Source organism: Scyliorhinus canicula, chromosome 17 (assembly GCF_902713615.1).
Source record: "Scyliorhinus canicula chromosome 17, sScyCan1.1, whole genome shotgun sequence".
NCBI classification, from domain to species: domain Eukaryota; kingdom Metazoa; phylum Chordata; class Chondrichthyes; order Carcharhiniformes; family Scyliorhinidae; genus Scyliorhinus; species Scyliorhinus canicula.
In genome coordinates this window covers 112,172,418-112,186,600 of record NC_052162.1, presented here as the reverse complement: position 1 = coordinate 112,186,600, position 14,183 = coordinate 112,172,418, and the positions used below count along the sequence as shown (strand labels likewise).

The window sequence follows — 14,183 nt, the reverse complement described above, 5'->3', positions numbered from 1 at the left end:
TTCCCAACTGGAGCACAGCTAAATTCAGCCCTCAGCTCCGTCGCCTGGCTGTCATTGAGACGAGCAATAGCGACAGAAAGGTGCCCGAGGCTCAAATGTGGAATGGAAACTTGTGGCTTTAAACAACTGTTAGGATCTCTGTAAAAGTGAGTGACTTCTCCACTGAAATTCTAATTCTCTGTGAAAGAATTGTATCACAGAATTTCGCCTTTTCAAACAAAAACTTTAATGCATTAAAACAAAACAAAATAAAACCAGCAATGCAAACTTAACACTATAGTTTATAAAGATATCTGCTATAAGAGGCTCATTCACTTCTGTTCCTGGGACCAATCCAAAGGTATGCCAAAGCTCTCCAGAATTCACTTTAATTCTCCTCAGTACTCCAGCTATTCTCCAAGTTCCAAGAATTTATGGTGATCATCCCATTTGCTTCCAGCTGAACAACTCTCCAACTTTAAGACCTCAAAACTGTGGATTCCTCGGTCGAAGTGTGAGCTTCACTCCCTTCCTCCTGAGGGATTTAAACATTAGAAACACCCCTGGTTCCTCCTGGCCCTCTCGGCTTCTCGTCCCACAGCTGGTTCACAGCTCCTGCTCCCACAGCTGGTTCCCAGCTCCCGCTCCGACAGCTGGTTCCCAGCTCCCGCTCCGACAGCTGGTTCCCAGCTCCCGCTCCCACAGCTGGTTCCCAGCTCCCGCTCCCACAGCTGGTTCCCAGCTCCCGCTCCCACAGCTGGTTCACAGCTCCTGCTCCCACAGCTGGTTCCCAGCTCCTGCTCCCACAGCTGGTTCCCAGCTCCTGCTCCCACAGCTGGTTCCCAGCTCCTGCTCCCACAGCTGGTTCCCAGCTCCCGCTCCCACAGCTGGTTCCCAGCTCCCGCTCCCACAGCTGGTTCCCAGCTCCTGCTCCCGCAGCTGGTTCCCAGCTCCTGCTCCCGCAGCTGGTTCACAGCTCCTGCTCCCCCAGCTGGTTCACAGCTCCTGCTCCCACAGCTGGTTCCCAGCTCCTGCTCCCACAGCTGGTTCCCAGCTCCTGCTCCCCCAGCTGGTTCCCAGCTCCTGCTCCCACAGCTGGTTCACAGCTGCTGCTCCCCCAGCTGGTTCACAGCTGCTGCTCCCCCAGCTGGTTCCCAGCTCCTGCTCCCACAGCTGGTTCCCAGCTCCTGCTCCCACAGCTGGTTCCCAGCTCCTGCTCCCCCAGCTGGTTCCCAGCTCCTGCTCCCACAGCTGGTTCCCAGCTCCTGCTCCCACAGCTGGTTCCCAGCTCCTGCACCCACAGCTGGTACACAGCTCCTCCTCCCACAGCTGCTCCCACAGCTCCTGCTCCCACAGCCGGTTCCCAGCTCCCGCTCCCACAGCTGGTTCCCAGCTCCTGCTCCCACAGTTGGGTCACAGCTCCTGCTCCCCCAGCTGGTTCCCAGCTCCTGCTCCCACAGCTGGTTCACAGCTCCCACAGCTGGTTCCCAGCTCCTGCTCCCGCAGCTGGTTCCCAGCTCCTGCTCCCACAGCTGGTTCCCAGCTCCTGCTCCCACAGCTGGTTCCCAGCTCCTGCTCCCACAGCTGGTTCCCAGCTCCTGCTCCCACAGCTGGTTCCCAGCTCCTGCTCCCACAGCTGGTTCCCAGCTCCTGCTCCCACAGCTGGTTCCCAGCTCCTGCTCCCACAGCTGGTTCCCAGCTCCTGCTCCCACAGCTGGTTCCCAGCTCCTGCACCCACAGCTGGTACACAGCTCCTCCTCCCACAGCTGGTTCCCAGCTCCTGCTCCCACAGCTCCTGCTCCCGCAGCCGGTTCCCAGCTCCTGCTCCCGCAGCTGGTTCCCAGCTCCTGCTCCTACAGCTGGTTCCCAGCTCCTGCTCCCACAGCTGGTTCCCAGCTCCTGCTCCCACAGTTGGGTCACAGCTCCCGCTCCCACAGCTGGTTCCCAGCTCCTGCTCCCACAGCTGGTTCCCAGCTCCCGCTCCCACAGCTGGCACCCTGCTCCCGCTCACATAGCTGCTTCCCAGCTCCTGCTCCCACAGCTGGTTCACAGCTCCTGCTCCCACAGCCGGTTCACAGCTCCTGCTCCCACAGCCGGTTCCCAGCTCCTGCTCCCACAGCTGGTTCCCAGCTCCTGCTCCCACAGCTGGTTCCCAGCTCCTGCTCCCACAGCTGGTTCCCAGCTCCTGCTCCCACAGCTGGTTCCCAGCTCCTGCTCCCACAGCTGGTTCCCAGCTCCTGCTCCCACAGCTGGTTCCCAGCTCCTGCTCCCACAGCTGGTACACAGCTCCTGTTCCCACAGCTGGTTCCCAGCTCCCGCTCCCACAGCTGGTACACAGCTCCTGTTCCCACAGCTGGTTCCCAGCTCCCGCTCCCACAGCTCCTGCTCCCACAGCTGGTTCACAGCTGCTGCTCCCACAGCTGGTTCCCAGCTCCTGCTCCCACAGCTGGTTCACAGCTCCTGCTCCCACAGCTGACTGCTTCCAAGCTAACTGCAGACTGCCTGCTTTGGTACAAGCAGGAGATCCTGAGTTCAAATCTCAGCAGTGGATTAGCCACGCTAAATTGCCCCTTAATTGGGGAAAAAAAGAATTGGGTAATCTAAATTTTTTTTAAAAAGTCAAGATGGGCCACATCTTGCGAATGCAAATTCCCGGAGATTCTCAATCCAGATTTTCCATTTGTTTCCCATTTAAAAAAAATCCAATTCTCAAACTAAGTTATATTTCTAAAACATGAATTATGAAACTAGATATTCATAGCACCTTCCCCAGGAAGAAGTAAAAATGTATCACCCTCGTAATATCTAATTTAGAATGTTACAACTGACAACGGCTGTTTCTCTTTTTTTTATAAAGATGATTTATTGAAGGTATATCCAGAAAGTACAAAACAGGAAGTCAATAAAACAAAACAATATTGAACAATCCATAACATAGTAATAGTGTGTACAACACTACAGCAATATAACACCTCAAAAACACCCTATTTACACAAATACATCAGCCACACCCCAAGAAACCTTTAAACAAAAATAAAGTAACCCCTACCCCTTAACAACCTTAACTTACTGTATCCCGCACCCTCCCCTCCCTCTGATCATAGAATTTACAGTGCAGGAGGCCATTCGGCCCATCGAGTCTGCACCGGCTCTTGGAAAGAGCACCCTTCCCAAGCCCACACCTCCACCCTAGCCCCATAACCCAGTAAACCCACCCAACACAAAGGACAATTTTGGACACGATGGGCAATGTAGCATGGCCAATCCACCTAACCCGCACATCTTTGGACTGTGGAAGGAAACCGGAGCACCCGGAGTAAACCCACGCACACATGGGGAGAATGTGCAAACTCCGCACAGTGACCCAAGCCGGGAATCGATCCTGGGACCCTGGAGCTGTGAAGCAATTGTGCTATCCACAATGCTACGGTGCTGCCTTATAGAATTTACAGTGCAGGAGGCCATTCGGCCCATCGAGTCTGCACCGGCTCTTGGAAAGAGCACCCTACCCAAGATCGACACCTCCACCCTATCCCAATAACCCAGTAACCCCACCCAACACCAAGGGCAATTTTGCACACTAAGGGCAATTTATCATGGCCAATCCACCTAACTTGCACATCTTTGGACTGTGGGAGGAAACCGGAGCACCCGGAGGAAACCCACGCACACACGGGGAGGATGTGCAGACTCTGCACAGACAGTGACCCAAGCCGGAATCGAACCTGGGATCCTGGAGCTACCGTGCTGCCCTTATGTTCTAATACTTCTTGAAAAAGTCGATGATCAGCTTCCACCTCACGAAGAACCCCTTGCTGGTTTAGCACAGGGCTGAATCGCTGGCTTTGAAAGCAGACCAAGGCAGGCCAGCAGCACGGTTCAATTCCCTTACCAGCCTCCCCGAACAGGTGCCGGAATGTGGCGACTAGGGGCTTTTCACAGTAACTTCATTTGAAGCCTACTTGTGACAATAAACCATTTTCATTTCATTTTTCCATCTATACCTCGAATGACAAACTTAATTCCCTCCAAATGAAGAAACTCAGCAAGGTCTCGCACCCAAGACCCGATACTTGGTGGATCCAAGGACGGCCAGTTTAGCAAAATTCTCCTCCGGGCTAACAGCCCGGGTGACAGCCACGACATCGGCCTCCTTCCCTGCCAAAACACCCGGATCCTCAGACACTACCAAAATAGCTCCCCATGGAGAATGCGCCAGGATGGCACTGCCAAGGTAGAAGCACTGCCTGGATGCCAGTGCAAGGGTGCCCGAGTGGGGTCAGGGGGACTATGCTTATGAAATGGGGGGGGTTTGAAGGGTGGGGAAGTGCAGGGCAGGTAGGTATGGGCCTCTGGGAGGTTGGGTGGGTGATGGGTGGCGGTTTTAGAAGGGAGGGGGTGCTGGTTGGTGGCTTGGGGGGGAGGCCTGAAGAGTGGGAGCCCATAGCGGGGTGTCCTCACTTGGAGGGTGTGGGGTAATGTCCATAAGGGTGTGGGGGACCCACAAGCTCACTTCGAGATCGGGGCACCCTTTCAAAATGGTGACCAATCTCGGAGTTCAGCTCCCCGCTATGGGCTAAACCAGTCAGAAACTCCCCAGGGCCCCAATAAGTAACTAAGTGTCATTGAATAGCGGTGGGGAACTTTCCGGCAGAGCCGGCGGGAAATTCCCTGAAAAACCCGCCACAAATTAACTTTGAAAGTTTTGGGGAGGTCTGAGCCCTAAGTCTAGCCCACGACGAGGATGCATTAATCCAATTCCTCATCCCATTTTTGCCGCATTGCCACCGTGGAACTTCCGCATTCCAACTCGGCGCACACGGTGGAGGTCTTGCCCTCCCCAGTATCATCCTCTGAGAGGCGCCCGTCCTGTGGTCCCAACGGCGGCTACATTGGGAACGAACCCACCACATTACAGAACTCATTACCACTGGGGCCATTGCTGAGCCTCCGTCAGCTCAACCAATTTCCCACCCATAAACAGGTCTTCGAAGCATTTGATCCCTAAGCAGTCCCACTCCTTAAACCTGGCATCCAATCCCGCTGGGACAAATCTACGGTTCCCATAAATCGGGGCCTTTCTGTACGTACCCTCCAGGCCAAAATGCAGCCAGCACTGATTCCACACCCGCAGAGTGGAAACGAGGACTAGATTGGGTGAGTACCTACCCGGTGAGAATGGGAGAGGAGCTGAAGCCAATAAGGAGGTCTCCCTGCACAAGGCCTCCTCCACCACACCGAACCCTTGATCTAACCCTCATTTCCAGACCATGACAATACTAGCAGCCCAGTAGTAACTTTGAAAATGAGGGAGAGCCAGGCTACCACCCCGCCTCCCACTCTCCAGATAAACTCTTTTAATATGGGGACCCCCCCCCCCCCCCCCCCCCCCCCCCCCCCCCCCCCCCCCCCCCCCCCCCCCCCCCCCCCCCCCCGCCCCACACACACACACAAAGACCAGAATAAGCCTTTTGAAGCTTATTATAAGATCTTTGCAAAAAAGGATTTGGGCAGAAAGACTGGGCGATCCTGGAATACAGAAAGGAACCTCGGCAGGATCACCATCTTTATTGTCTGACTCTCCCAGACAGACATCACTGCAGTCTGTCCCATCTTCTAAACTCCTCTCCATCAAACTTGCTAGATTTAACTTGGGAAACGGAGTCTTGTCCCGTGCCATCTGAATCCCCAGATTGCAAAAGCTCTCCCTTGCCAGGAGAAACGGGAGCCCACTCAAAACACAGCAGCACAGCGGTTAGCACAATGGCTTAACAGCGCCAGGGTCCCAGGTTCGATTCCCGGCTTGGGTCACAGTCTGTGCGGAGTCTGCACGTCCTCGCCGGGTCTGCCTTTTACGAACCCTGTTTGGTTCTCTCCAACCACATCCGGCACGCATCCCTCGATACAGGCGAGCAAGATCTTAGCCAGAAGCTTTGCTTCTACATTTCGGAGTGAAATCGGACGATACGATCCACCCTTTTTTTTTGGATGAGGGAAATGGAGGCCTGTGACAGCGTGGGGTGGGTGGGGGGATGACGGTGGCAGGCACGCCCCTCTCTAGCGCTTCATTGTACGTCCTCACTATTAACGGACCCAGCAACGTGCCAAAGCATTTCTAAAATTTGGCTGGGTATCCATCCGGGCCTGAGGCTTTCCCTGACTGCATCACACATCCCAACACTTCACACAGGCCTATTGGGGCCCTCAACGCTGCCCGATCCACCCCAGTTCATCCCCTGGCGGCGGTTCCGATTGGTATCGTCTCTGATAGAAGGACCCTGCCGGGACGGTTGCCACCTCACCTCCCTCGTGCCTGAGCCTACCTATTTCCCGAGCAGCCATCTGTTCTTTCCGTTGGTGGCCAAGCATCCTGCCAGCCTTCTCCCCACGTTCGGACACAAGTCCTCTGCCAAGATCGACTGCCAACCTATCTTGTTTACTCCTCTTGCTTCACCCTCAGTCTGTGCACCTGGATTGAGATGAGCTCTCCCCTAACCATAGCCCTCAGTGCCTCCCACAGCACCCCCGGCAGAGACCGCCCTCATTTCGATCTGACCCACCGAGTTACAAATGGCCCCTTCCAACCTCTCACATATTCCCTTATCGGCAAAGAGACTAGCGCCCAGTCTCCACTGCAAGGGGATGGCTTTTCTGCCCGCAGGTCCATCCAGTGCAGAGCGGGGTCAGACTCCACATCTTATCCAACACCAAAAACGGCGATCCCAGAATAAAGTTAAAATGTGAAAAGACAGAAAAGCTCCCTCGTCCTCCCAAAGCGCCATGGATCCACGCCACCCATAGGCCGCATGATCCTCGACAGTTCCCCAGCCATCACCGATATCTCCCCCCCCCCCCCCCCCCCCCCCCCGGAGGATGGATGTGTGTGTGTGTACAGATCAGGGACAGAACCCATCTCACAAAATCCACATTGTCCCAGTTTCGGGTTTAGAGATCACAGTCCTACTGGGGAGCCCTCCAACCGCCCACTCACCAGCACGAATATTCCACTTGGATCAGCAATGAACTTGTTCATTGGGAAAGACACCCTCTTATCAACACAGCCACCCCTCTTGTCTTCATGTCAATCCGCCAATGGTGAACCTGACCAACCGAGAAGGCCCCTTCTCAAGTCTTTACTGGGCCGCCACCTTCAAATGAGTCTCCTGGAGAAACATCAAGTCCACCTTCAGGGTCTTCAGATAGCAAATATGCACGACCTTTTAACAGGTCCATTTAAGCCCCGGACATTCCAGGTTACCAATCGAGTGAGGGGGGGGGACCTACCCCCCCCCCCCCCCCACCCCCCCCCCCCCCCCCCCCCCCCCCCCCCCCCCCCCCCTTCCTCTCTCTCCCCCCCCCCCCCCCCCAACAATAATCAACCATATTTTCCCTTGAGCCAATCACCCCAAGTTTCAAGCCACATCCCTTGGGGTCCTTGGGCGGCACCCACTGCCACCGACTTCTATACCTCAGTGCCCTAACATCACTCACACCATCAGCTTCCCCGTGCCCCCCATCCCACCCCCTACCCCTCAAACTAAACTAAACCAAAAAGAAGAAATATTCAAACCCCTGCCCTCCTCGCACCACCCCGTCCCCCACATCCCTTCCGTTGACTGGTTCTCACACCAGTACGGCGACCTGCACTCGAGGCCTGTGACTACCCTGAACCCACCATATCACCCAAACCCGATCGGAAAAAACACAAATAAATAAATAACCCCTAACCCACCCTCCACCTCCCGCCCCCCAGCCCTGAACATCAGGCCCATCTCAATAAAACAAAACAAAAAAACAGGAAGGAGAATGATAGATAAGAGAACAGAGCAACGATACAGGAATGCACAGGAGTCAAATCAACAATATCAACTGCACAGAACAACCACATTTTAACGTATTTACAGATTCCCAATCCCCTGGTCCCAAAGAAACTTGTCCGCCTTCTTTGGGGTGTTTGAAAAGTACTCCGGTTTAGGAAAGGTGATGCATAAACAAGCCGGATACAACATTCCAAATCTCACAAGTCCCTCAAGCAGGACCACCTTGACCCTGTTCAATCCGGCTCGCCGTTTAGCCAGTTCCCTGACCCAATCGAGATATCTTCTGGTTCCTCTTCCCTCCCACAGGCTCCTCTTCGCCTGCCTGGCCCACCTCAGAGTTTTGTCCCTGTCCAGGAAACGGTGCAGACTCACGACCATTGCCCTTGGCTGCCCGCCCGCCTTTGTGTTTCTCCAAAGACCCTATCTTCAGAGGTTTCTGTTTCTGGAAATGAGCAGTAAAATAGTCCACCAGCTGAGCTGTGGGCCACTGGGCCCGATGTGCCGACTCTGAGCCCGCCACCATCGCGCCTTCAACCGCGCCCTCCAGTGCCTCGCGGTCTGCTTGCAGTCGCTTTGCTTTGCCGTTGCTCTTGGCCACGTGCATTCCGGACCCTGCGCAAAACATTGCCCACACCTTCACCTGCGAGAATGGGGACTGCACTCAAAGGTCCGATCGTGGTTTGTAGGGCAAAAAGAAGTTTCCCCGTGTGGGTGCCAACAGGTACACAGCCGTCCAGCGCATGGTTGCCACCGGAGGTCAACATGCTGTACATCTTAACAACAGCCATGATCTTATTGAATGGAGGAGCATGCTCGAAGGGCCGAATGGCCTAATCCTGCTCCTAATCCGATGTTTTCCTGTGTTTAAATATCTGATAACCTGCAATAGACAGAATAATCCCTCCATTGTCCCCTTCACTTTCACCAGTCTATCTCGCTATCAGCACACTGCTGAATTCCATGTCCAGGAATCACAGCCCACTGAAGATGGAAAACATTACTGCTTGCTGTGTTTTCTGAAACTTTTCTTCTTCCAATAATTATCGTCCAAAGTTCCTTCTGTGAGAGGAGAGTCCTCATTGCTGTTCAGATGGGAACTTTCAAGTTCAGTTTTGAAAACAGTCTGTTTATCAGGTCATCCTTCAGTCTTCTCTTTTCTAGAGAAAAGCAGCCCCAGCCTTTCCTGAGTGTTAAGTGCTCTCAGTTCTGTATATTATGAATCTTTGTTGCACCTTCTCCAGTGCCTCTATTTCCTTTTTCTAAATGGCGATGACAAATGTTGACAGTGCTCCCGGTGTAGTCTGACCCTGGTTCTAAACAAGTTGAACATAACGTCCCTGCTTTTCAATTATATCCCTCTGGAATGGAGCCCTATATTTGGGCCCCACACTTTAGGAAAGATGTGAAGTTCTCAGAGAGGGTGCAGAGGAGATTTACGAGAATGGCACCAGGGATGAGGGCCTTCAGTTAGTTAGAGAGACTGGAGCAGCTGAAGTTGTTCTCTTAATATCACCGAGTTATTAGGGCAGAGAAGGAGGCCATTCAGCCCATTGATTCCAGGCTATGATGTAGATAGAGCTCTACTGCATAAGACCATAAGGCATAGGAGCAGAAGTAGGCCATTCAGCCCATTGAGTCTGCTCTGCCATTCAATGAGATTGTGACTGATCTGATGTGATAATCCTCAACTCCACTTTCCCCCCTTGTCCCCATAACCCACAATTCCCTTCCTGATTAATAATCTATCTCAGCCTTGAACATATTAACGACCCAGCCTCTACAGCTCTCTGTGGTAAAGAATTCCACAGATTCACTAACCTTTGAGAGAAGAAATTCCTTATCTCTGTCTTAAATGGGGGACGGGGTTACTCTGAGATTGTGCCCTCTGGTCCTCGACTCTCCCACAAGAGGAAACATCCTCTCAGTATCTACCGTGTCAATCCCCTGAGAATCCTGTATGTCTAAATAAGGTCGCCTCTCATTCTTCTAAACTCCAATGAGTCCAGGCCCAACCTCCTCAACCTCTCCTCATCAGAAATTCCCTCCATACCCGGCATCAACCTAGTGAACCTTCTCTGGGCTGCCTCCAGTGCCAGTATTTCTTTCCTTAGGTAAGGGGACCAAAACTGTTCACAAAATCTGAAATCTGTGTCCCCCTTATCCTTGCCTATCAGCTCATGGGAACAACTTTTCTTTATCCACCTTATCTAAACCTGTCATAATCTTGGCCACCTTTATCAAACCTCCCCTCAACCTCCTTTACTCCAACGTGAATAACTCCAGCTTCTCCAGCCAAACTAGTGGTTATAATCCCTCATCCCTGGAACCATTCTGGTAAATCTCTTCTCCACCCTCTCGAGGAGCCTCACATCTTCTCTAAAGTGTGTTGACCCAGAATTGGACTCAATACTCTAGCTGCGGCCTAATCACAGCTTTAAAAAAGGTCCAGCATAACATCCCTCTATTCCTGAAGCCCAAGATCCCATTTGCTCCAAACAGGAAAATCAAACATTTTTGCTTGAACATAAAAAGCGTTTAACATTCTTAAAAAGAGACGGATGCTCTTTGAGGCTGGGAGCAAAGTGGTGAGACTGGGAAGTTCAACAGAAACTCTCTGACCCTCGCACTTCACCAAGTGTCAGAATGAACATGGTTCAGTCCTGGATGTGATTAACAGCAGCAATAACAGCAGAATCCAACCCCTGTGAAGACTTGTGAAGTCGCTGGTGTTTCCGCAGGTTGTGTAACAGAGTGAATCTCTTCCCACACTCGGAACAGGTGAATGGCCTCTCCCCAGTGTGCACACGCTGGTGGGTTCGCAGGGTGGATGACTGACTAAATCCTTTCCCACACTGAGAACAAGTGAACGGTCTCTCCCCAGTGTGAACTCGCTGGTGTGTCCGTAATTTGGACAAATGAGTGAATCCCTTCTCACAATGAGAACAGGTGAACGGTCCCTCTCCGGTGTGAACTTGCTGGTGGACTAGCAGGTTGGATAACTGATTGAATCCCTTCCCACACTGAGAGCAGGTGAACGGCCTCTCCCCGGTGTGAATTCGCTGGTGTCTCAGCAGGTCGGATGACATTTTAAACTTCTTTTCACAGTGAGAGCAGCTGAACGGTCTCTCCTCCTCAGTTTGAATGCGCTGGTGGAACATCAGGTCTACAGAGTTTTTAAAACCACCTCCATTGTCAGTGCATTTGTTATGACTGCTCTGGTGTCTCAGCATGTTGGATAACTGACTGAATGCCTTTTCACACACGGAGCAGGTGAACGGCCTCTCCCCAGAGTGAACTCGCTGGTGTGTCTGCAGGTGGGATGACCGAGTGAATTCCTTCCCACACTGAGAGCAGGTGAACGCCCTCTCCCCGGTGTGAACTCGCTGGTGCGTCTGCAGGTTGGATAACTGGCTGAATCCCTTCCCACACACAGAGCAGGAGAACGGCCTCTCCCTGGTGTGACTGCGTTGATGAATTTCCAACAGTGATGGGCCTTTGAATCCCTTCCCACAGTCCTCACATTTCCACGGTTTCTCCATGGTGCTGGTGTCGTTGTATCTCTCTAGCTTCAATGATCTATTGAAGCCTCGTTCACACACAGATCACGTGTACGGTCTCTGTAAATGTGAATGGTGCAATGTTTTTTCAGGCTGTGTAACTGGTTAAAGCTCTTTCCACAGTCAGTGCACTAGAACACTCTCACTCGGGTATGTGTGTCTCAGTCCCTTTCCAGTCACAGTGACGATTCAATATTTTTAACCAGGCAGGATAAACAAACAATTCATGCGAAGATTCCAATGCCGATAATATTTTGGTCCCAATGAATCAAGAGTTTCTGCCAGATCGTCCTGTGATGTTGGGTTTGAGATTTCAGCCTTTGAAGCCGGCCCTTCTAATATCCTGCAAAAGTTTACAAAATTCATCATGGTCAGTACAAGATAGACATTCAGAAGAGACAATTCCATATTACATGGAACAGTCTTTCCTCACTTGTTCCTCAAAGTTAAACATCTCTCTCTCACACTCTTCCCCCATTTTCACTCTGTTGCATCTAATATACAGCCTCCCAATTCTCCGGAAGATGTCGGTTCATTCTGGTCGACAGACAAGCCCCACCCAAGAAACAGAGTCCTGCTGATCATATATAGAACTGGAAGAAAATTAGCTGGAAATTTTGCCCTTTTTTTAAAGACACAAAAGGCATTGGAAGTGCAGGATTCAATACCTCCCTGTTGCATTCACCATAGCAAAGTATCCCCCAATCAGTTCTGACTTTCCAACCAATTGACACCTATTTTCTGAAGCGTTATACATTGTTCCCTTATATATAACACTAGACATTTCTCTGTCTGATATTAATTTACTATCCCCTTAAATGTCAGCCATCTCCTGGGGAAACCAGCCCTTTAATTGTGAACATTAGGAAAGAGACCATCCTTTTAGCCAGACAAATAAATGTGTCAAGCTGAGGGAGCAAAGGATGTCAATGTCATTAAGAGAGAGAGAGAGACCTGGGCCAAGCTTTCCAGAGTCTGCACCCTCCCTGGATTCACTTCCTTTCCCTTCAGTTGCTGCAAGTGACCAATTGAAGGTGAGAATGAGAAAAGAAATGGAAAGGGGGAGAAAAGAAAGTGTTTTACTCACAGATGCTGGAGACAGGAAGAGGTTTTACGTCGAACTTCCGCTTGGTGACGTCACAACGGAGCCCTGCCTGAATCAGCCAATGGAAAGCAGCTTCTACGCGGTGACGTCGCCAGTTTCCAGTGCGCAGGCCCGGCGCGTGGAGATGGGAGCCCCGCCCCCACCGTTGTTCGTCCTCCCCCTCCCGCTCCCGCTCCACAGAACAAGGTTGCCAGACAACCAGCTGTGAGAATCTGCTCGGTGATCTCCCCCTCCCCCCGGCACTGGACAGCTCATGTCCAACGGAGAGGAGAAGCTGCGCATGTGCGGGGGAGAGCCCACTTCCTGCTTCGGTGTTGACTAATGGGAAGAATTGGATGACCGGAAGTACTCTGATGCTCCAGCCAATCAGAGCGCAGGATTTGTGTGACTGCAGATTGAGCTTCACACAGACTGAAACATCCTTCTGTTTCCAATGAAGAATATAATCCCAGTTGGAAGTCTTACAACACCAGGTCAAAGTCCAACAGGTTTGTTTCAAACACGAGCTTTCGGAGCACTGCTCCTTCCTCAGGTGAATGAAGGAGCAAGTGCTCTAAAGCTCGTGTTTGAAACAAACCTGTTGGACTTTAACCTAGTGTTGTACGACTTCTTACTGTGCTCACCCCAGTCCAACACCGGCATCTCCACATCATGAATATAATCCCGACAGCACAGAGCCATTTGGCCCATCCAGTCTGCACCAACTCTTTGAAAGTCCACCCTATAACATCACCCTGAGGGGCAATTTGGCATGTCCAATGCACCTTAGGTGGATTGGCCATTCTAAATTACCCTTAAGTGTCCCAAAAGGTTGGGTGGGGTTACGGGGATAAAGGGGATAGGGTGGAGGCGTGGGGCTTAAGTGGGGTGCTCTTTCCAAGGTCTGGTACAGACTTGATGGGCTGAATGGCCTCCTTCTGCACTAAATTCTGTGATTCTGTGAATGTTTGTACCTTCTCCAGTGCCTCTATTTCCTTTTTCTAACTGGAGATGACAAATGTTGACAGTGCTCCCAGTGTAGTCTAACCCTGGCTCTAAACAAGTTGATCATAACCTCCCTGCTTTTCAATTCTATCCCTCTAGAATGGATCCCTATATATGGGCCCCACACTTTAGGAAAGATGTGACATTCTCAAAGACGGTGCAGAGGAGATTTACGAGAATGGCACCTGGGATGAGGGTCTTCAGTGAGTTGGAGAGACTGGAGCTGCTGAAATTTCTTTCCTGAGCTCACCGAAGTCCATCCTGGCTCTGAGTCGAGCAACCCAGTCAGTCCCATTGCCCCGCTCTATCCCCAAAGCCCTGTTGGTTTATTTTCCTCAACTGCCCATCCAATTTTAAAATCCTTCCATCATCTCTGCTTCTGCTGCCCTCGTAGGAAGTAGGTTTGTGGTCATTACCACTCGTTTTACATGCACACAGGGCTACTAGAACACGGAAGGAGTGCACTTGGATCATTGTCCCGTGCCAGCTCTTTGTAAAACTACCCATTTAATCCAACACAAAAAAACAGAAAATACTGGACAATCTCAGCAGGTCTGACACCATTTAGTGAGGAAGAAGGCAGCTAACGTTGAGTCTCGATATCTCTTTGTCAGTGCTGGAGATAATTGGAAATAGGGTCAGGTTTATACCGTCGTGGAGCGGGGTGGCTGGATATGTGGAGATTGACAAAGAAGTCGAGGACAGAAAGACAAAGAGAATGTAAATGGAGTGATTAAG

The 14,183-nt window shown here is 51.8% G+C and overlaps 1 protein-coding gene across 1 annotated transcript; it reads right to left on the bottom strand.

Moving 5' to 3' along the window:
* Window positions 1-9,812: 9,812 nt before the first annotated feature.
* LOC119952192 (gastrula zinc finger protein xLCGF3.1-like) lies at window positions 9,813-12,584 on the bottom strand. Its single transcript, XM_038775808.1, has 2 exons — window positions 12,444-12,584; window positions 9,813-11,699 (listed from the first exon to the last, which is right to left on the bottom strand). Exon 2 carries the CDS (start codon window positions 11,336-11,338, stop codon window positions 10,454-10,456), a length of 885 nt encoding a protein of 294 aa, XP_038631736.1. The 5' UTR covers window positions 11,339-11,699; window positions 12,444-12,584; the 3' UTR covers window positions 9,813-10,453.
* Between the last annotated feature and the right edge of the window lie 1,599 nt (window positions 12,585-14,183).

Excerpts from the sequence above, each read along its gene's own strand:
- LOC119952192 (XM_038775808.1), bottom strand. The coding sequence starts at position 11,338 with ATGGAGAAACCGTGGAAATGTGAGGACTGTGGGAAGGGATTCAAAGGC.